General features: G+C 43.2%; 1 protein-coding gene across 3 annotated transcripts in view; it reads right to left on the reverse strand.

Annotated features, from left to right (window-relative positions):
- Positions 1 to 218: 218 nt before the first annotated feature.
- Positions 219 to 23,504, reverse strand: part of ATP8B1 (ATPase phospholipid transporting 8B1) — a 125,717-nt gene continuing 102,431 nt past the window's right edge. For all 3 annotated transcript variants that reach the window (XM_046024392.1, XM_046024391.1, XM_046024393.1), the window contains 12 exons: positions 21,184 to 21,296; positions 19,397 to 19,561; positions 18,315 to 18,426; positions 17,098 to 17,173; positions 13,800 to 13,932; positions 12,884 to 13,172; positions 8,558 to 8,781; positions 7,132 to 7,215; positions 6,131 to 6,376; positions 5,673 to 5,811; positions 2,985 to 3,115; positions 219 to 1,874 (listed from right to left, as the gene is read on the reverse strand). In XM_046024392.1, coding sequence (XP_045880348.1) covers positions 1,650 to 1,874; positions 2,985 to 3,115; positions 5,673 to 5,811; positions 6,131 to 6,376; positions 7,132 to 7,215; positions 8,558 to 8,781; positions 12,884 to 13,172; positions 13,800 to 13,932; positions 17,098 to 17,173; positions 18,315 to 18,426; positions 19,397 to 19,561; positions 21,184 to 21,296 — 1,937 coding nt within the window. In that variant the 3' untranslated portion in view covers positions 219 to 1,649. The remainder of the gene's footprint in view (positions 1,875 to 2,984; positions 3,116 to 5,672; positions 5,812 to 6,130; positions 6,377 to 7,131; positions 7,216 to 8,557; positions 8,782 to 12,883; positions 13,173 to 13,799; positions 13,933 to 17,097; positions 17,174 to 18,314; positions 18,427 to 19,396; positions 19,562 to 21,183; positions 21,297 to 23,504) is intronic.

Consider the following 23,504-nt stretch of genomic DNA (forward strand, 5'->3'; position numbering starts at 1 on the left):
AAGATGTACCCTGTCTGGACACAGTTGTCCTTGCCGATCATTAATCCGCATCCACCAGCCTTCTACAGTCTCAGGGTCTCTTCTCTCCGTCTCCGCTAAGACTTAGCACCCTGCCCCAACTTTTATTTCATACCGCAAGAGGACCCTTGTGCTTCTTTAGCAACCTTGCAGGCCTTAGCTCCTGTCACATCCCCTACTTAAAAGATACTTTCCAAAGATTTTACTAAAGCATTTATTTTTTAAACAAAAATATACATTAAATCTCAGATTTACAGAATATAGAAATAATTTATCCAAAGCAATTTGCATTTTAAAATTGTTAATATTGCACCCGACAGTGTAAGTCTTTGACACATTTGCATTGTCGACTTTTCCCACAATTCACAAAACAGGAGAGAAAACTGAGAATTATACAAGCAAACTTTGCTTTACCAAACAACAACAACAACAAAACAGTTTTTTTTTAAATTTACAAGATAAAGTTGTAAACTTCCAGAAATTTACTTCCATAGGATAAAGACCCATACATTCTTTCATCACACCTAGAAGATGAACTATATACATGTTGTGATTTTCTTATAGGAATTCAAAGGGGACAGATATTGTGAACATTCACAGTCTAATGGTAAAGAACAGAATTATTGAAAACACTTCTGTATCTTCACTAGAATATGGAAACTAATGTATGAAAAACAGGAATGAGAAAAGCCTCTAGAAAAATAACTTTTGACTCTTTGAGGATAGTTTCCATAATTGCTTAAAATTAATTTCAATTTTTGAAGGATACACTGTTAGTCTTAGAAATGTGGTTGCCAACAGCCTTTTCTTTGAAGACATAAGACAAGTGAAAACGTGAGGCCTCTGTTCGAGTCCCTTATACATATATAGGCAGGTGCAGAGCTTGCTTTTCAAAAGAAAGCTTTACCCCCCAAAATCACAATTTATCACTGATGTCCTTAGTTTTTAAGAACTTTTTAAAAAAGCCCATAAATATTTAAACACATCTTTTAAAAATGAAAGTAGGGAAGGAAGTGGCTAATATGCAAAGTAAGAGTAAACGTACATGATGCACACTTTTAACCTGGTAGTAAACTTAGCAGATGGAAGGCTTGTACTTATGAAATGTGAAGTGGTTTCCTTGAGCTATTAAACAAATAAGAGGAGAAGAGGAAACCACGCAGTTCATTGTCGACTCTGAAAAAGTCATTGGACCACTTTGCTTCCAGGTGATGAATATTCATGAATTTTTTTGTCCTTGCCATTATAAATACAAGATCTTTGTTTAAAAGGTAGCCTATGGGGAAGAAAGCAGCCTCTGGAAATTCGTGTTGAAGGTCCCAGACAGGATGATCTATATGTGATTTTATAACGAGTACCATTTGAACTGAAATAGAAGACATTTCCTAATTCTGCTGTCCTAGACGGGGACTGGATTAACACGTTCCCTTTGAATCATAAAGAACACAGTTGTATAACAGGACTTGGGAAGGTATCCTTCGCTATTGCAACAGTCCAGCAGCCCAAGTAGCTAGTGATGAAGGTGGTGGTCTTTAACATCCTCATGACAAATTCAGGGTTTTCTTGTCTTAAAAAAGTCCTGAGAATCTTTCCGTAAAAAAATAGACATTTGTACCCGGTGGGCAGGCGCGTCAGCTCTCCACCGTCCGCCGGTATTCGGCGGTGCCCTCGGCGATGATGGCATCCAGGGGGGAGCGCTTCTTGCGGATGCTGCGCCCGGAGGAGATGAGGTCCGCGTAGCCGCGCTGGTGCGAGAAGGCGTAGGCGGAGCGGCGGGAGGACACGCCCCGGCGGAACACTTGCTGCCGCCGCTTCCACTGCTCCTCGGCTTTCAAGCGCTTGCGGTGCTTCTGAATCTGCGGACCGCAGAGACATCAAAGGTGTGGGATGGCGTGGGACGGCGGAGGGGGACCGGGCGGGGGCTAACGTGGGTGGGGGGCCTGTTGCAAGCTGTCTCCTGGAAGGCGGCGGCCCCGGCCTCCTCTCATACAGAGAGGTTACGGAGCACTCCCAGGGTCTCCCAGAGAGCCGAAAATGCCACTCGCCTACGCTACCGTCCCTTCCCATGACAAGTCAGACTGGTGCGGGTTCAAGAGAAACCCTTGTTGCTACTGCATCTTCTTGTCAACGGAAAAGGGCCATCTAGGGGACCCTGAAGGTTGCCTGCCCAGTGTCCCCTCCTTCCTGATGAAAATGGAGTTGTCCCGCATATAGCCCCAGCCCTCCGTGGATGTGGACGGCGATCCCAGGAGCAGGACCGGGGACTTGCCTCGCCCAGCACCGGCCAGGAACGGCCACGTGACCTGGTCTGGCCCCAGAGGCCTGCCAGGAGTGGGCGGGGGCCCTCCCATGCCCCATTCCGGGGCTCCTAAGGGAAAGCTTCTGGCCTCCCCTGGCCAGTGAAGTGTCAGGAGATGCCCAGAACTGCAGCAGCTAACCCCCAGCTCCAAGCTGAAGCTATAGCAAGGATAGCAGAGGGGAGCGATGGAAAGAACCCCAGTCTTTTCTGACAGGCATTAAGGCGCTCAGTCCTCTTGGATGACTTAAGGTGCTCAGTCACCCAAGCCTGCTTAGTCAGTATGCGAGCTGAAGTGAGGCAGTATTTGGCCAACTTGCAGCTCAGAGGATCCGGCCAGAAGAGGGGGCATTTTTCTTGACATGAAGAACACCCCAACCTCTTCGCAGGAAAAAAATGTTAATATTATAACTGTTAAACTGAGCGGATAGACCTATGGGGTTCATTATACTATTCTCCCTTTGATAAAGTTTAAAATAAAAAGCATGCAAACAAAAATCCCAGTCCCAAAGGACTTATTTGCAAGATAGAGTGTAAGAGAAGTAGTATTAAAAAATCTTCACACCAAACTTGCCACGGATTTAGAATTTTGCAGCAAAGCTGCTTTGGGGACAGGCCTTGCTTTCTGTGAGGGGCACTCAGAATGAGGAGAATCCTATTTTTTCTGTACCTTATCACTTTCTGATGGCCAGATGGTCATTGACAAGAACCGTATGGCAATGACGGGCAGCAGGCACACGGCAACGGTCAAGATGATGGTCAACCAAATGTATGGCTGTCTCAAGGCATTCGATGCTGTGCCTGTAAAAACATGGACAGTTAATCCCAGGGTCCTTCATCCTCAGGGCAGAGTGAATATTCCTTAAGCCTTAAATGATTGTCTGTGGTAAACTTTCACAGACTGGCCTCCCCAGAACATCCCATCACTGCTGAAGGAATGAACATTTTAAAAACGGAACTAAGCAGAGTGCCTGGGTGGCTCAGTTGCTAAGCATCTGCCTTCAGCTCAGGTCATGATCCCAGAGTCCTGGGATCGAGCCCTGCATCAGGCTCCCTGTTCGGCAGGAAGCCTGCTTCTCCCTCTCCCACTCCCCCTGCTTATATTCCTTCTCTCGCTGTCTCTCTCTGTATGTGTCAAATAAAGAATATCTTTAAACTAAAAATAGGACTAAGCGAAGGAAAATGAGGAAGGCAAGTGTACATCACTGAACAACTAAATAAGGAAAAAATAAAGTATTTTTTGACATGGCATTAGGTAAAAATGCAAAGTTAGGCCATCTACACTAATATATTTTTCCAGGAATTTACTTTCCAATTTACAGTTTGAAACTCCAAGTAACAGTAGCAAGTCCCCTGCCATTAGTATGATAGCCCTTATGGCAGGTGTTTTATACAGGTCATGCCATCTAATTACCTCTGAGGGATGAAGAGTAACCTCCTTGCCACACAAGGAAATTGAGTTGTGGAGAAGTAATAAGGTTTCCCAGGGTAACAACTAGCCATGGCAACTCCTAAATTAAACCCTACATCCATCTGACTAGAGCCTCGCTTTTTCCATTGCAGTTCGGCAGCTAGTTTATGTCAGAGAAAGTAATAACTCATACAACCAGATAATCATATAGACCTACCCAATTTTATAATTAATATCCCTTAGAGCCAAATCTATCACAGTGTTCCCTGTACTACGTACACTGTAAATTTATAAAAGTAGTGGCCTTAATTTTTTAAATGTGTTTTTCACTGATAAATAAAAAACACTCCCTCCCTTTGGGAATATTCTAAGTAACAGGGTACTAATTTGCTTTTTAAAACACAGAGTCGGTGAAGAAAAACAATCATCAAAAAAATGACCTCAATCCCAAGAAAAGGGTTATTACCACAGCAAATGTCTTTTTACAGCTGGCCATTAAAAAAAAAAAAAAAAACCCAAAAAACAAACTAGTCTTTTACAGGGAAACTAGTTTATGGGGACTTTTTTCCTCATTGTGAATCCAAGCTACTCTATTTAATAAACTAAGAAGTTTGTAAATTCTAATTCATGATATTTAAAAATTTGTAATATGTATGAAATGGTTCAAATTCATTCTAGTATTTATCATTTGTCCTATTTTATACAGCTGTAAACTGTTTCTAAACTATTTTTGTAAGTTTAGTTATTGCTTTGCATACATTTTTTTAAAAGGTTTTATTTATTTATTTGACAGAGATCACAAGTAGGCAGAGAGGCAGGCAGAGAGGGGGTGGGGAAGCAAGCTCCGTGCTGAGCAGAGAGCCCGATGCGGGGCTCGACCCCAGGACCTTGGGATCATGACCTGAGCGGAAGGCAGAGGCTTTAACCCACTGAGCCACCCAGGTGCCCCTCTGTATACATTCTTCTAATGATGTGGTAGGTTTTCCACTTTGGAATTCTAAAATTTTTTTTTTTTTTTTTTTTAATATTTTATTTATTTGACAGAGAGAAATCACAACTAGGTGGAGAGGCAGGCAGAGAGAGAGGAGGAAGCAGGCTCCCCGCGGAGCAGAGAGCCCGATGTGGGGCTCGATCCCAGGACCCCGGGATCATGACCTGAGCCGAAGGCAGAGGCTTTAACCCACTGAGCCACCCAGGCACCCCTGGAATTCTAAAATTTCATCATATGGGACTCATACCTTGATTAGCTACGATAATATTCTTATTAGGTCTTTGAACTATTTCCATTTTTAAAAAACAATTAGAGGGGTGCCTAGGCGGCTCAGTGGGTTAAAGCCTCTGCCTTCAGCTCAGGTCATGATCCCAGGGTCCTGGGATCGAGCCCCACATCGGGCTCTCTGCTCAGCAGGGAGCCTCCTTCCTTCCTCTCTCTCTGCCTGCCTCTCCACCTACTTGTGATCTCTCTCTGTCAAATAAATAAATAAAATATTTTTAAAAAATTAGAACTGCAGTGGTATAATCTTTGTACAAATTGATTTTTCCAAAAATTGGTATGTGTTATCCCCAAGTGAAAATCCTGGGTCCAAATGTATGAGAAGTTTTATAGTTCGTTATGTATTTACAGATAGTGCTTTGGAAACATATTATCATGCTACCAGCATTACGTGATTCTCGATTTCCCAGGAACATACCAATATTAGACTTGGAGGGGGGGGAATCTCCTGTCTGACTGAACAGATGCAATTATAACCAATTTTTAAATTTTGCTTTCTTCCTGTCACATTATCCCCACACTTCCAGCCCACCACCGTCATTCAGTTGCCAGTCAGGACATTAATTTTCACTAGCAATAACTTACACGTTGTGTTATTACTTAGAAGTTACCTCGGAGTCTAAACCAGTAACACTTTTCTATACCTTTATTTTTGGAATTTAGAAAATACCAACCTGTAAATTGAAATGCAGATGGAAAGAGGACATGTATTCCAGCACTATGAAAGTCAAACATGATGCCAAAATAAAGAGCAATGCTTCCAAAAATGGAAAAAGCATTCACAAAAGTCCAGTAAGAAGTATCCAAGCCAATCTGTAGAGAAACCAGAGAAAAATAGAGCACTCACTTTTGGGGAGTTACCAAGGAATAAAGAATCTAAGGATTCTGAAAATAGAATTCAACAACTTAGGCATGATTTGGCTTGAATACCGAACAATCAAAAACTATCCTTGGCTAGGCAAGAAGCAGGAAATGTGCTCGGTGTAAGGGGTGCAGATAGCATCCGCATTTTGTAAGGTGGCCGAGGCTCAGCGGGAGGGAGAGTGGGAGCCAGGTGGACGCACACACCGGTCCGCGTACAGAAACGCAGGTAACTGACAGATACTGGGAACAGTCGAATGACGCCATGTACCTGGAAATTCACTGTAATTATAAGAGCAGAAGCAATGGTCACAGCAAAAGACTGGTAGTCTGAAGGCGCCTCTCCATCCTGTCCCACAGTCTGCAGATACGCTCCCAAAGGTATGAAGAAGAGAACCATCGATGTTAAAATCCCATGCACCAAGCTCACAAAGAACTTCTTGTAGTTGAATAGTAAGTCTCTCTGTCCTACGACGTACAACCCAGGGAAGCGGAGGCTCAGTTTGTCACTCACATCCTTAAAGGGAAAAAACACACGAAAAATAGTTGTGTACCATCCAGGACCCAAGAGCTCTGAGATCCATTCCAGTTTCTCTCTCACAAAGAGATTCAGCTTAGTTTTAGGAAGGGAAAACCTCAACAAGGTTAAGTCCAGAATGGTTTCGGTGTGCAGAGACCAAACCCTTTACTTCAGTCCACCATTATTTGCTATTTAATTAAGAAAGGGACTAGGTAGTGATCTCTTAGTTTGCTACTCATAGAAGGAAAGCGAATAGTCATGTCAAAAAAAAAAAAAAAAAATGTAGGGAGACTATTTTTACCTCCTGGGAGCATATATTCTAATTTTTTAAGAAAGTTTTCACATACAAGTTGATGGGTTAATTCCAGACTATTCTCTTTTATTCATTAAAGCACTTTCTCCAAGAATTGCTCCCTGGATGGAATGTGGACTAATTTGGGAATTAAACACAGGTGTTTGGAGAAAGAGTAAAACAACTTTCAAGTCACTACTCTAGAGACATACTGTCAGGTGTCTTGATAAGAAACTCCTAGTGTCCAAAAGGGAGATAATAAACTCTCCTGTCCATGAATCCCCTTTAGTCACTGTCATATAGAAGTACAACAGCTATTCTGGTCGCCAAACAACAGGACAAGAATAGGGTTTTCTTGGGAACCCATGAAAACCAAAAGAATGCCCTGAAATATTAGCTTAACTTCTCAAACAGGGGCCCAGTCTGCCCTGAAGTGTCTGCATCCGCGCGAGGCTCCTACCTGGTCAAGCAGCCCCATGAGGAGCACGGGCAGGCTGGAGTAGAGCACGTTGTAGAGCGTGATGAACCAGTCCTCGTAGGCAGTCTGTGGGGAGAAGACCGTGGCCGAGTCACCAACCAGCATGCGCTGCCCGCATTCCCCTCTCCCAGAGCGGGCAGGGCTCTGGCTGTATGTGGCCTCTGCTGGACCCACATCCCGTGGAATGGGCAGAATCAAAGAGCGCTCCTCAGAAACAAACCTGCCTTCCAACATAGATAGGGGAATATACACCAAAACATGTTTTGGAAAAGGAGTCCCCTCTGTTTGACTAATGCTGGAAAATATGCTGGTGCTATATGCTTTTTATATCCCTTGATTAATGAATTAGAATACATACATAGAATACATACATACGTAGAATACATAACACCGAAACATCAAAAAGCACATAAGGTATCATTCAAATGTTCTTTTGCTTTGCGAGTCTCACGTTTCCATGTAAACATCACATGCAGAATGTGAATATGAAAAATGGGCTCCTGGAAGCATGAGCAGGCATATGCACAAACGGGTCCTCAGGGCGGCGGAGAGGAGCTAGGCTCACTCCTCACCACCAGCAGCACACAGGCCTGCGGGAGCAGGACGAAGGCCCTCACTGTGCTCCAGGCTGCCCTGGGCCCTCGGGTTTGGAGGCTCTTCTGATACCATCTGTCTGTGGCATCAGAAGTTTGGACAACCACAAGCACTGATTTAAGTTCATTGTTACTCATGATATTTTCCCGCTGTATCTACCATTTCAGCATATTCTGTATGTCCCCCACTGCCATTTCAGCACTAACAAAAGCAAAAATCAACAGGTGAAGAGAACAGATTGATGATCACCCAAAATTTATATAATCCCTTTAGCCTGTCACAATATCATTTTTTTAAAGATTTTATTTATTTATTTGACAGAGAGAGATCACAAGTAGACAGAGAGGCAGGCAGAGAGAGAGAGAGAGAGGGAAGCAGGCTCCCCGCTGAGCAGAGAGCCCGATGCGGGACTCGATCCCAGGACCCCGAGATCATGACCTGAGCCGAAGGCAGCGGCTTAACCCACTGAGCCACCCAGGCGCCCCCACAATATCATTTTATGTGGTCAGCGTTGAGTAATTTGTTCTCGCTATTAATGGCAAGGTGACGCAGGGAAAAAAAAAATCTAGGGTAAAGGCAAAGACACATAACAAAAGCCAGTAGGTCAGGAACAAATCCCAACTTTCTGAAGGCAAAATAAAGTATTTTTTAAAGCACCAGAAACCTTTTGGAAAAGTCATCTATAATCTCAATCCATGCCTCAACTGTTAGAGCATCCAAACCGCAAGTGCGGAGAGGAAATGGTTTTTTTGCAAGTAGGGTTTTATTTATGGGAGATTTCTACTCATCAGATAACACTAATTATCGCTGTTACCTGCGCAGAGTACCCATTGAAGAAGGAGTACCAGAAATGGACCAGAGTGAATGCGAAGTTCTTGTAGAAGAAGTAGCGCAGGAACTTGCACATCCGAATGTAGGACCACCGGCCATGCACCAGCAGCAGCCTCTGCAAGTATCGGAACTGCGCGAAGGAGTAGTCGCTTGACATGACCGCCTGCATGCCTTCTTGCCCGCTTATGCCAACGCCGATGTGGGCAGCTGTGGGCAGACGGAGCACACACGTGAATCATAAGCCAATTTTAAGGCGAAACACTGAGGCGATGAAAATGTTTCCACGGCCAAACACAGAAACACATTCATGGAACAATACACGTGAAAACTCGCTCACCAGCCCCACCCGAGCTTCTGAACTCAGTGTCCGAGAAACGGGTTGCTCAAAAGAGCCCACGCTGGGGCCTCTAAAAGGTGTTTGTGGAAGGATCTCAGGTGGGTGGCGAATTCCATTAGGATTATCTGCCCAGCTCGTTAGCCATCCTTCCACCCACCGGGTCAACCCGAGGAGTCCATGCAGACTGTGCATCCCTGGCCACGGCTGAGCCGGCTGAGAGCACATAGGTCCTCTGCAGCGGATGCTACACACTGGCCCTCCCAACTTCCCTGCCACCCTTGTTCTATGGGAAAGGTGGGAAAGCACATAAAAACCTTATACCGCTCGCACTCCCTGGCACTAGTTCTGTTTGTGAATTGGGTTCCATTGTTACGAGCCACTTGAAGTGGAAGTCGACGCGAGCTGGAGCTCAGCACCCCTTCCTTTTTTTGGCATTTCTTCAGCACAGTTCATATCCTCTCTCCAGCTGCCTGGATGTTGATAGACAAAAGCTGCTCAACTGAAAAGCCCTTCACAGGAGCCTCAAAGCTAGAAGCTCCTCCGGTAAGTGACTAAGATGTTAGAGACTCGAGCTAGCACCTGCTTTCTTCCGCCCATCCAGAGCTTTCATGAGCACCTGGTCCCTTGTATTAATCACTTCCTGCTTGAAGTACCCAGCCGGGTCTGGTTCTTGTAGTAACCTTGACTGAAAACCCAAGCTGGGGCGATCAGTGTCTCTTTCACATTTCGGAATTAAGATTCAGTTGTGTTTGTCTTTGGAATTTTAACCTGTACGTTCTTGAGGTGTGGGATATATATATATTTTATATATATATAAATAATATATATTTATATTTTATATATATTTATATTTATATAATTTAAATTTATATATATATGTATATTTTCCCCCTGAGAGGTTCTGAGGGGCAGAGAACTGAAGAAGTCTAGAAAGAGGGAGAAACCAGAAGCTGGGTTCCTCGTGCAGTTCCAGGTCCTGGTTCTAGCATCTTTCTGAGGCCTGGCTTCCTGGGAGGCACAAATTTTTTTTTTTTTTTTTTTTTTTTAAATTTGGGACAGAGAGGGGCACCTGGGTGGCTAAGTGGGTTAAAGCCTCTGCCTTCGGCTCAGCTCATGATCCCAGGGTTCTGGGATCGAGCCCCGCATCAGGCTCTCTGCTCCGCAGGGAGCCTGCTGCCTCCTCTCTCTCTGCCTGCCTCTCTGCCTAGTTGTGATTTCTCTCTGTCAAATAAATAAAATATTTTTAAAAAAAATTTGGGACAGAGAGAGTAGGAGTGCAGAGGAGAGGCAGAGGAAGAAGCAGACTCCCCACTGAGTGGGGGAGCCGAACATGGGCTTGATCCCAGAACCCAGGGATCACAATCGGAGCTGAAGGCAGACACTTAACCAGCTGAGCCCCCGCCCAGGTGCCCCCATCTTTTTATCTTTTAAAATAAATATCTTTTTGTCTTGAGCTTACTTTAGTTGTTCTCTAATATTTGCAATCAAAAGTATTTTAACAAAGATAATATTAAACTTTCAGCATTTAATCATGGCCCACCATGACCTTAAGAGGCACAGTTTTTTTCTGGGGAAGGTTCCAGAATGGATAAAAATGAAAGCCAAATTTTTATCCGTCCTTCCAAAAGTCACTTAGTCACAGTTTCAACTTTGAGAATTGTGAACTTTATCTAGGTCTTAAAAGACATGGAAGTAAAGATGTACTGACATCAATTAGAGAACATGCGTTGGAGAACACAATGTATCTTTGCTTAGACCTGAGAGCGACTGCCAACTCAGGAGGGTTTCCAAGTGAAAGACGCTCCCGAAATCCTGCCATGGTGGCAGAATACAAGGTCTGACAAATTCAAAGCGACACAGTGACTTGGCCAAACCCAAGTTTTCAGTAACACTTTGCAATTCTAAAAAATAAAATAAATTGCATGTCTCAGTCAGTATTTATGATTTCTCTCAAAACACATAAATAATTCTTATGACTAGTCATGGTTGCCAAACTGCCCTTTCCTCCCAAACCGTGGCCTTCTTTCCTGAACAAGCAACAAAGGGTAATCTGCAGATGCCCCTGGGGCCAGGGAGGAGGAACGCCGGCCACAGGCCCTGATGTCCAGCCCAGCCTGTTTGCTGAGCACACCAAGGATAGTATGTGAAACGAACACAGCCACAGCTCACAGGGGATTCAAGGCAACTGAACAGATGTACTTTATAAGGCCACACTCTTTTTTTTCCCCTATGATCTAAAGATAGACACCTAGATTTTCCTGAAGCTTCAAAAATGTAATTTCAGATGCCTTGCTGGTAGACTCCTTCATAGCTGTTTAACAAACCCATCATGTCCTCACGCTTTTCTGCCTCTGTCTCCCCTCTCATGCTGCTTGCTCCTTCTTAGGGTGTTAGACCTTCTTAGGGCACCAGCCAGCAGACCTCTTCCAGCCCAAGAGAGGGAGAGAGGGCATGCAGCCCTGGAGAGTCCTTGCGTCCATATGGCGGGTTTCAATTCCCTCCACTTCCATAGGCTACACTACTAAACGTGGAATATGCTAACAAATGGCCAGATTTCTGGACATGTAAATTTCACTGTACTTCCTTCTAAGCAAATATCATTTCTGCATATTATTTTTTATGCAGACAAAAGTGATGCCAGTTTTTCTAAAGTACAAAAAGGCACTATCAGTACTTTGACTTCTGAGGAGACCTGCGTTTCTTTGATTTTCATCCCAAATGGAAAATGAACTAGAACCGGCTGTAGGGGCAAGAAAGGGAGAGCATTTGGAGCAAGAAATGCCAGTCCTACGGCAGGGTGAACACATGCAAAACACAGTGGAGAGGAATGACAACTAGCGGTGGCCACAGACATACACATGATAAAGAAGACATACGTCATACAGCTGACTCCTGCTGAGGAAGATAAAGTTGGAATATTCTTAGTATAGATGGAGGAGGAGGAGGAGGAGACTCTAAGAAAAGAAAAAGACATGAATTACAAAATGGGCTGAATTAAGCCTAGTTACACATTATGCAGTTGAAGTAGCCAGCATCACGGGATGTGCGGTCATGTAACAAACGGTTCATCTTCATCATACCACAAAACTGGAGGGGACATCAAAGGTAATACTGGTTTTTAGATGAGAAAGCTGAGGCCTGAACATGAGCCCAAGGTAACACGGCATGTTGGCATCAGAGTGAGGACAAGCATTCAGGTCTTGCTAGCTGGGGCCTTTCCATTACGAGAAGCCCCCTGACAGTAACACAGGGAGGGAAGAAGAAAACAAAAACCAACCCAGGATTCAGACATGCTGATGAGGGTTTGGTTCTGCACACTTTACTACGAGCACAATGTATTTCTGCGTGATAGGACTCGGTTCTTCCATTTTGAAGACCTAGGGTGCTCCAACCAGCGAAACGACCCTTGAGACTCTTCTAGGAAGGTCAGGAGGCTCGTGAGACCATGTTGGAGCTTTGCTTCAATGCCATGTGTTACCCTGGTCACCCAGTTTGCCAAGAGCAAGAAGAAAGCCCTAGAAAAAGATGCTCAGATGAAAAAAAAAATACTCTCAAAAACCAAGAGAATTCACTCCAAGCTCAGCCGAGATTTTTTGCAAAACCATTGAATAGCAGGATTTTTTTTAATAAGCCTTAAGGAAATATGGAGAAGTAGCAAGAGAAGGAAAACAAATCCACATGTACGTAAGAGGGCAACAAATAAGGCTAAATTCCCCCATCTGGAACTCATCCTCCACTTGGCATTTCCCAAGTGGCAGTGTCCTCCCTGCTCCCTCCTACTGCGTAGCCTGAGCTTCCTGAGGGCGGGGTCACAGGTGACAGGTGTCGTCATCATGCGGAAGGGGCTTTGTCAGGCTGTGCTTTATGAAAGCCTAAGCAATGACGGTCGGAAAGACTACCCGCCCCCACAAACATCCCTGCCACTGCTTCTCTCTGGCAGCTCTGGTGGCACCGGCTGTGGGCGAGACTCACTTTTGATCATGTTTACGTCATTGGCCCCATCTCCGATCGCCAGCGTGATGGCCTTCTTGTACCTCTTCACCAGGTCCACCACCATCGCCTTCTGCTTGGGGGTGACCCGGCAGCAGATGACCGCGCTGCACTCGCAGGCCAGGTCGACGAAGTTCTTCTGCTGCTGTTCTTTCCTAGCTTCCAGATGCCGCTTACTCTGAGTCCGCATGCGTCGTTCTTCTTCCGTCCTTGGGAACTTCAGCTTCAGAATCTTACTTCTCTTGGTCTTTTTCTCCAGAAGAATTTCATTCTGGGTGAAATCAGAGGATTAGAACCATTTGCGTTTTGTTTTGTTTCTTTTTTTACCTTTTTTTTTAAAGATTTTATTTATTTATTTGAGAGAGAGAGATCACAAGTAGGCAGAGAGACAGGCAGAAAGAGAGAGGAGGAAGCAGGCTCCCCGCTGAGCAGAGAGCCTGATGCGGGGCTCGATCCCAGGACCCTGGGATCATGATCTGAGCTGAAAAGAGGCTTTAACCCACTGAGCCACCCAGGCACCCCAACATTTGCGTTTTTGTATCAAGAGTGTCATTCCCAAGACCTTAATCATGTGAAGGATGGTTCTTGGGTTACATCATGGGTGATACTGTTCTGACTATAAACCCTATTTACCATAAACTTTAGAAAATACAAAAATGTACAAAGAAGAAAATTAAAATGACCCATTGATTGATGAACCAGGGATAACCACTATTACCAGTGTGATATTCCTTTTGTACATCATATGATATTAATTCTCAAACTTGGGAAATTGCCCATTCCTTTGCAGGCTAAGAGATTTTTAAGTGGGCAGTTAACATGGGAAACCATCTCAAATCAGTCCACAATGAACTGCTTTAGTTTAAGCCAGAGATACAGATACAGTAATGATACGCACCAACCAAGAACCAGTAATTATCAAGGCACGGTTTTCACCAGATGGAAAAAAAGGTTCATGCACCGGGGGTACAAATTTTGCATAGACGCCACCTCTATTCCTCTGGTTTTCCATCCTTGTATGAAGAAGAGCACTGGGGGGGAAGAAATTCAAGTGTTTTAAGAGTGCAAGACTATAAACGGCCCTTGACTGTGAGGTATTTTGGATAAATAATCTTTTTAAAACTGTGATTTTAAAAACACGTAAAATTTATCATAACTATTTCTACTACGTATACAGTTCAGTAGAATTAAGTATATTCACTTTGCTTTGTAACCAATCTCCAGAACTTTTTCATCTTTCAAAACTGAAACTCTATACCAATTAAAGAACTCCCCATTTCCTCCTTTCCCTCCCTGGTCACTACTACTTTATATTCTGTTTCTGTGAATTTGACCGCTCTAGATAACTCCTGTAAGTGGAATCACACAGTATTTGGGTTTGTTTGTTTGTTTTGCATTTGGCTTATTTCACAGTCCTCAAGGTTCATTCCTATTGTAGCACATGTTAGAGTTTCCTTCCTCTTTAAGACTATCCCATTGTATGGCTATGCTACATTTTGTTTATCCATTCATCCCTCCATCAGTGGGAATTTGGGTTGCTTCAACTTTTGGCTATTGTCACTAGTGCTGCTATGGACATGGGTATGAAAAACTCTGAGTTCTGGCTTTCAATTCTTTGCGATATATATCCACAAGCAGGATTGCTGGATCATACTGTAATTCTACTTGTGATTTTTCTGAGGAATCATGATACTGTTTTCCATAGTAGCTGCACCATTTTATTTCCTACCACTGGTGAACAAGGGTTCTAATTTTCACATGCTTGCCCACATTTGTTATTTTCTGTTTGTTGTTGTTTTTAGGGTTTTTTGTTATTATTATTGTTGTTTTAAAGATTTTATTTATTTAAAAGAGAGAGAGAGAGCGCACGACAGAGGGCACGACAGAGGGCACAGGCAGGGAGAAGAGAGAGAATTAGCTTAGCAGGGGGCCTGACGTGGGGCTCGATCCCAGGGCCCTGGGATCATGACCTGAGCCAAAGGCAGACACTTAACCAACTGAGCCACCCAGGCACCCTGTTGTTGTTTTGATAGGAGCCATCCTAAAAGGGTATACAGTGACAGCTTATTCCAGCTTTAATTTGCATTTCCCTAATGTTTAGTGATGTTGAGCATCATTTCATATGCTTGGTGGCCATTGGTACATCCTCTTTGGAGAAAAGTCATTCAAGTCCTTTGCCCATTTTTAAATCCGATGACATAATCTCATTAAGTCTTAATTCCTCCCTTTGTGGGGCACCATGTGCTTGGTACTTTGTTATCTGCCAAAGACAGCTCACGGAAGACACAGCTGAAAATGTGTTCACAAGCATCGGAAGAAGGCAGACAATCTTGATCTGAATTTTAATACCTGGCGTGAACCCCCGGTGTATCATGAACAGTGGCTACTAGTTGGCAAGAAGCAGCTTACTCCCACATAAAGTTATGTTTGCTTCTGAGAAATTCTCAGTGCTTTATATCAACAAGTAATTGAGAAGACTGCATATAATACAATCATGTGAAAGAAAAATGAGTTATGGAATTTGGGAGTGGAAGGGTCCACAAAGATCTCATCCATACTCTTCCTTTACAAATAGGGAGATCAAATCCAAGAGAGATGAGGTGATTGACCTGCACCAAATTGATAGGAAAACAGCAATGAAAACTCAGGTCTCCTTACTCTCAGTCCAGAGCCTGCCTCATGACACACACAGAGCCACTGTTCTCCACCTTAGCACTACTGTGTCTCAGGGCCAGGGAGTTGTGTGCGGCTGTCCGTTGTATCATCGGATGTTCAGCAGCATCCCTGGCCCCTACCCCGCCCCCTGCATTATGACAACGAAAGATGTCTCTGGACATTGCCAAATGTTCCCTGGAAGGCAAAAATCACCTCTGGTTGAGAACCAGTGCCCCAGAGCATTAGGTATCTGTTACTTTTTTTCTACATTAATTGCTCATTTTCAAGTTGAAATTAAAGAGTCATCAAGACAAATTGCTAAAAGGCTGGAAGAGAAAAAACAGCAAGTTCCCCATCCAAGCCATTATACAGGAATCAGCCTTTCAGGAAGCATCTACAGAGAAAGATGGAGTCCTCCCTCTACAAAGTAAACCTAACTAACAGCAGGCTCACAGAATTTGCTACTTGCATAGATTTTACCTTCTAATTTAGCTCAGGGCCCAATTTTCAACACTTGAGAAAGAGAGACCCGAACTCTATTAAGGCCCCCATCTATAAGAAATAAGACCATCTGGCCATTAGCCAAACCACTTGAAACCAAGAAACTACTTACATAAACATATTAGTATTTATTTGTCTATCCCTATTTTTTAAAAGCTAAAAAGCACAAAGAGGCATGGTTTATGCAAACAGAACTGATCTATTTAGATGTTAGAGCTACCGGTTTTGTCTAATTTAGCCGAGTGCCCATTATACTGGACCAGCTCGCAAAAGCTCTAGCACCATCATTAGAAAGAAGACTAACCACAACCATCAACTCCCTCATCGTCTTATCACTTCTCGGCCTTTGGGCTAAGCTCGGGCGTTAAGTCCCTCATCATCCTACCAGACGAGGCACGTGTGTCTGCCCATAGCTTCTGGCCTTGGGACAGCCTCGGGGAGGTGTTGTAAGGAAAAGATCTGAGAAAGAAATATAGCTGTCAAGACAGCACCGCCCAAGAACTCGTGCAACACACTCTCAGCTTTTGAACAGGACACGGCTCTTCCTGATGCCTTTCCAGGTCTGCTGTGCCCCTGGGCTCTTGAGGGTTTCAGGAGAAGCTGTGCTTTGAAGTACCCTGCCCCCTCCAGACAAGTCTAGAGGTACATCTCATCTAGCTGTCTCCTTCCAAGCAAAACTGTGGCGTTCTTTCCTTCTGTATTTCTTTCAGAATTATAATTCTTAGAAAAGGCAGCACATGGAGAGAATTCAGATTAATTGGCTACTGACATCTTGACCTCTCTTTTTTTTTTTTTTTTTGGTCAGCAGGTAAGCACGGAGGACTTCCCAAGGAATGGAGAGAAATGGCCTCTGAAAGAGTAAATAAAGGCCCCAACCCCCCTGAACCCTAAAACCTGCTCAAACTAAGGTCAAACCATGATAACTTGGAACTACCTGGGTTCTCCTGCTTCATGTAAATGTGAGGAAAACTGAGATGACAGTCAGCTCCCATTTCTCCCCATCTGCCATGTCTACTGCCTCTAGTTTTGCCTTTACTTACTTTATATCTTCCCCATAGCAGATAGTGGTGTCTTCAGTCAGAAGTTCACACGCAAATCCTATATTTTCTGCAGTTTCTGTAACAGAAAAAAATTAAGTGAGGGTGTTGTAGTGAGTGCTGTGTATTGTGTAAGACTGATGAATCACAGACCTGTATCCCTGAAACAGGTATATAATATATGACACTTTATGTTAATAAAAAATAAAAATTCAAAAAAATCTAAAAATAAATAAATTTTAAAAATTAAGTGTTGTTCCAATTGATGAATGATGGACTTTCGCTAGTAATGAGCCTTTTTTTCAAGTCATGAAATAGGCAGATTCAAGCCAGTATGCTCTTTTTTCTGTAGCAATGTATAGAAATCACACAAAGGGGAGAAAAAGCCCATTTTCTTTGATAAAATAAGTCAGTCTTGTTTGAGATGTTTTCAGTTATAAAAAGAACTGTATCATCAAACACATGAACTGGTTATTTAATAAATCAGTGTTCACTGAAACACTAAGCAGTCAGTTCCTGTGGTTTAATCATTCTGCTATAGAAGAAAAGAAAAGGTAACTATTTCCATAAACCTTTACACAGGGCTCCTACTGGAGATACCCCCCTTTTTTTCCATTACCACCCATTGTTATTTGTTTAAGGTCAGGACTTCCCTTAGCTTATCAGAGTGTGTAACCCGTTAACAACGTCAGGGTAAGAGAAATTATCCGATTTTCTGCAGGAGGCTTGTGGAGTGAGGTAGCAATGCCAAACAACTCCTTGTGGAGCTCTGGATTTAAGAAGTAAGATCACCCCTTGGGTATAAAATTTTAATTAATCATTTTAAAGCAATCAAATGGGTCAGAAAACAGAAGTGGTTGATCAGCATTCTGTGTTGTTCCATTCTGTGCCCAACATAACGGCAAAGTGCTGGGGAGGACAGAAGGGACAAAAGGGATGGTCCTTTCATCAGAGGAGCCCACCTCTGGCTGGGGACATAAGACTGATCACAGTCAGCATGGCCGAACCAGGAGCTCAATGTTAAGACATAAACTCTGCTACTGAGGGGGTTTCCAGAAGGATGCTGTCCAAGAGAACTGGGGTAATGGAGAAGGTTTTCTTAAAGAAATGGATAGTGTTTGTGCAGGATGGAAGTCTGAGAAAGTCATCTTGGGCAAGGGAAATAGGAGCTATGACTATTTAATGAATTAACAGATACGCTTCCCCACAAACAGAATTACCCTTTTTGTCTCCAGTGAGCACCCAGATCTTAATGTCGGCCTTTGCGAGTTTTGAAATGGTTTCTGGGACTCCATCCTGGAGCTTGTCTTCAATTGCTGTTGCTCCCAGTAGCTGAAATGTACATTAAAAAAAAAAAAAATAGGAATTAGCGAATAAGCTCAAAATGTTCTGTAATTGCGGGCACCTGGGTGGCTCAGTGGGTTAAACCACTGCCTTCGGCTCAGGTCATGACCTCAGGGTCCTGGGATCGAGTCCCGCATCGGGCTCTCTGCTTGGCAGGGAGCCTGCTTCTCTCTCTCTCTCTGCCTGCCTCTCTGCCTACTTGTGATCTCTCTATGTCAAATAAATAAATAAAATCTTTTAAAAAAAAATGTTCTGTAATTGCAATCTGCCAACGTGTAACCAGAAGAAGGGCTGATTATACACCCCCCTAGTCGGTGCTCCGCTGGGGCGGACGGCCAGCAGCCACAGGAAAGGCTGCTGTGTTTCACACTCACCAAAACCCAAAACATACAAAAAATTTTTTTCTTTGTTTACCAAGATAAAAACCTCAGTATAAAATTAAGGACATTAAAAATACACTTTCATTGTCTACATACTGCCTCAATCAACACAAGCCACTTCCTTTCACTAAAGGTTGATACTAGCCCTTTGTTGAACATGTCCTTCTAACCTAAACTCTCCAGGCAGTAAGTGTTCAATTTTGAGAAATTTCACTTAAAAAAATGGTACGTTTTTCTTGTTTCAAGGTTTTTCAAAATAAAAATCATTTCAGTGATTCTCCAAATGTAATGAATATGTGCTGGTTGGTTATGTAAAAATCATAATGCATTTTAATGAGTGATACAAAAATAACAGAATCTAATTAGAATCTCCATGTTTTCTGTCTTTTGGTTTCTCATAATGGTAATTTCTATGTTGCCTGCTGAACAAAAGAAACTCAAATGACCTAGTTCCATTGTACCAATTTGAAATGCTAAAGTTAGAATTCTCTTTCAAGCATGAGATTAAAAATATAACAAAACTTAGTAAAACTTCCAGTTCTCTTTAGAATATCGAGTTAGGAAAAGTTGAGACTCACAATTAAGTCTTTTTCAATCTCCTCATACACTTTATCCAGAGCTTCATCTCGGTTGGTGGAAACTAAACTGGCGGCCATAAACTTTTTGTTCCATTCTTCATACTCTTTTTCTTCAATTTCCTTGTAGCAAAGGCACAGAGTTCTAAGAGTCTCGCTTGCGAAGATCTATTCAAAAGATAATCCATCCAACAAACAACAGTTAATTTTATGTAATTCCAGATCGAGTTTGAAATCATTCTTTGAAGTTATACAGTAAGAATTTAAAAAGAGGTCATGAAAGATAACGAATTCTGAATAAATACATTCTGTGGACGAGATTAAACAAATACTTTGTTTTTCTAAGTATTCTCAGGATCCTATCTATAGTTCCCAAACTAGTTAAAGAGAAAAGTATAGATTTCTTCTACATCAAGTCACTAGAGTGAAGAAAACTTTTTCTTGTAACGACTCAGAAAATAACAGATGAGGGAGCTGCGGGGTGTACTGATGTTGTAAACACAGACCTGACAATTTTATAACTTGTTCCCATAAACTGTTACGAGCTGAATCAGCTGTGAACTCTCAACCAAGCATTGTTTCCTCAAGCCAATTCTGAAATACCTGAACTCCTGTTAAAGGTGAGATAAAACATTTAAATGAAAAAGAGTGTCCGGAAAATTTAATCATGGTGAACACATTTAAGCTATTTTAAATAGCTCAAGTGTGAGCCAGTAAAAATGCTTTATTACTTCACAGCTGCATCTTGTCTAGCCAAGATGGCGGAATTAGTTCGCCTTCACTTTCAAAGATTCTTTGGAAGGTTGTGCATCTGTTTGATTAAATTGCCATTGTTCATATCCTCATGAGAAATCCATTGTAACTACTTTGACAACCTATCTTAACTTAAAATGCGATCCCAAGAAGTAACATATCAGGCTTCTTCCTGAAGGACCTTTGGCTGGTCCCAAAACTCAACCAGACCCTTAAAGTAAAGGGAAGAAATTACCCTTTACTAAGCACTTACTAAATGCTGGGAATTGTGCAAGATGCTTTCCCTTGCAACAACCTTCCTTAGTAGGAATTATCTTCTTCCTCTTCCTCTTCCACATGGGCAATTAATGCTTCAGTGAAACACAACTGTTTCCCCAAGAACACAAAACAAAAAGGCAGGACTGGGATACTAGGACCGATGGATGTCCTCCATACTTCATTGCCATCATTGAGAGAACCAAAACAGTAAGAGGATTGGTAGGCAATTCCAAGGGCGACATTTCCAGAAGCATTCTGAATTAACTGCAATTATCACTGGACTAAGTTCACACTCCCCTCAGATAACAAATCTGAAGTAACGAAGACCAAACTGATTTACTGACAAACACCTCAAACTCAATTATCCACCTCATTGCTTTGTCATGCCCCATCATACACGAATGCTCTTTCCCTCATCGTACACTAGGAGGCTGGTGGAATTCCTGGAGCCCACACAGATATTAAGACGACAGCTTGCTACGGTTATGTAGCTTGCTCAAGGTCACTGGAAGAGAGACCAGTCATTACCCTGGGCCAGCCCTGCAGATGCAGCCAACCTGGATGCTGGAAAGGACAGCATGGCCACGTCCCAGGAAGTCAGGAGCAGGGGCAGAGCCAGAACCAGCCTGCCCTATTCCTACATTCATGCCCTTTCCACACAGCTACGCCGAGACAAGGGAGGGGCCAAGAGTTAACACAGAATTTTCACTTGATCTTACAAGAGAGTATCAGAAAGGGGGTTTGCAATCAGTGGCATAAAGGGTAAGGGTGGGACTTACATCCAGGGCATCCTGTGTCTCCTGCTTTGTTGGATTCTTCTGATGTAACCGCTCATAAATCACCGTGTCAGCCCCTTTACAGTAAAGCCTGATACTGCCTTCTGGGGTTCTTACTAACAGCAAGAGAAGGAAAAGCAAATAATGAAGGTGGGTTTGATTTTGTAATAGAAAACCACATTGCTAAAGCTAATCTGAAGGTTAGTCTGCTAATAATTCACCATTAATTTAAAATCATGAATGTGCCTAGAAAAACGTCACTCTCAACAAACTTGGCAAGCCACCACCTACATACAATGTAAGAGTGACATAAATATGAAAAGATTCCTTTTTTCGGCTCAGCTTTTCATATTCTTAGTTTCGCAGCAAATACTGACCGATTCCCAACTGTGTGCCAGATTCCCAACTGTGTTCTAGTTTCTTCCATGATGCCTTCTTTGTCGATACTGCAGGAATCTTTCTTTTACATATAAACCCCTAACACTTACTGCCTTAAATACTCAGACCATAACATGACTTCCTGTGACCATTTTTCTTAGATTTTTGGATCTGTGTGGTAATAACGGCATGTGCCCTCTTCGCGAACTGGATTTTGAATTCTTCAAGGTAAAGGCTAAGCATGATAATCGGTCTAGATCAGTGCTAAGGCACATAGAAAGCACTCAGTAAAATATGCCTAATCAGCATTCAGTAGACAGTTGAACCTATATATTTTTACTGGTTAAAAATTCAGTCTCAGGGGCGCCTGGGTGGCTCAGTGGGTTGAGCCTCTGCCTTCGGCTCAGGTCATGATCTCGGGGTCCTGGGATCGAGTCCCGCATCGGGCTCTCTGCTCCGCAGGGAGCCTGCTTCATCCTCTCTCTCTCTCTGCCTGCCTCTCTGCCTACTTGTGATCTCTGTCTGTCAAATAAATAAATAAAATATAAAAAAAAAAAATTCAGTCTCAGGGGCGCCTGGGTAGCTCAGTGGGTTAAGCCTCTGCCTTCGGCTTAGGTCATGATCCCAGGGTCCTGGGATCGAGCCCCGCATCGGGTTCTCTGCTCCGCGGAGAGCCGGCTTCCTCCTCTCTCTCTGCCTGCCTCTCTGCCTGCCTGTGATCTCTGTCTGTGAAATAAATAAAAAATTCAGTCTCAGAGTGGAGAAATCTCAGATACTTTGAGCGATCAAAGCCAACATCACTAGTGATCACGGGCCTCCGGATGTGATACGCTGGAAGGGCAGAGCACCAACAGTGCATAACCTGAATTCAATCAGGAGGGCATTTCCGACAGACCCGAATCAAGAGACTTTCCACAAAACAGTGGGCCTGTGCTTTTCAAAAATGTCAATGTACAGAAGAAAAAAATTGAGAAATTTTGTAAATTAAAGGAGACTGGAGTTAACAGTCCCCTATTGCCGTATGCAGTCTTGGATCTTGAACCGGGCAGGAGGAAGGGAAGAAAAGGAGGGAGGAGGGGAAAGAAAATTTCTGGTAAAATCAGAAAACATCCTGTAGATTAGATAATAATAGTGTTTCATGTTAAATTTCCTGATTCAGATCTTTTATTTATATATAAGTGAATGTTCTTATTCATCGGACATAGCTACTTAAGTATTTAGGGAAAAGGAGCGTCGGCTCCACAATTTACTCTCAAATGGTTCAGGAAACAAGAATCCGTGTATGATGAAAATGATGAAGGCTATGTGGCCAATCTAACAGTTGGTAGCTACGGAAGAGATACAAGAGTTTTTAAAAATCATTCCTGCAGTCTTTCTGTAAATCTGAAATTGTTTTAAATCATGAACTTAAAACTTTCAATACTGGGAAGCAGTCATCCTCTCCACTTGGTGGCCTGCTGTCCTGTGCCTGGACTGGAGGTACACTCTTGCTTCCTGAGCACAGCCTTGCTTTTCTCTGTACCCCTCTCTTACCATCTCTCCCTTCCCTGATGCCAAGTGCAGAGCAGAAGTGCTCGGAGGGCCTCACAAAGTAACAACGTGTGTGTGGCCTCTGACCACCCACCATGTTCCCCCCCTCGAGTCAGCACCTGGCGGCTCATATCGTGGAGGAAGGCCAACATTTGCAAGATTCAGATATACTGCAGGTGTCCCTTTGAGTGACGGACACCAACCAGGATGCCGGGAAAAAAAACAGGTTTCCGCGGCAATTTCCCAGGAGCGCGGCAATTTCCCAGGAGCCAAGTGGTTCATTCACTGCCCGTGTTATTCTGGGGTTATTAAATAAAATGTGCAAAAGGCTGCATCTAAATGATTGATACAGGGGTGCCTGGGTGGCTCAGTCGTTAAGCATCTGTCTTTGGCTCAGATCATGATCCCAGGGTCTT

This window comes from Meles meles, chromosome 12 (genome assembly GCF_922984935.1).
Source record: "Meles meles chromosome 12, mMelMel3.1 paternal haplotype, whole genome shotgun sequence".
In the NCBI taxonomy this organism is placed as follows: Eukaryota; Metazoa; Chordata; class Mammalia; order Carnivora; family Mustelidae; genus Meles; species Meles meles.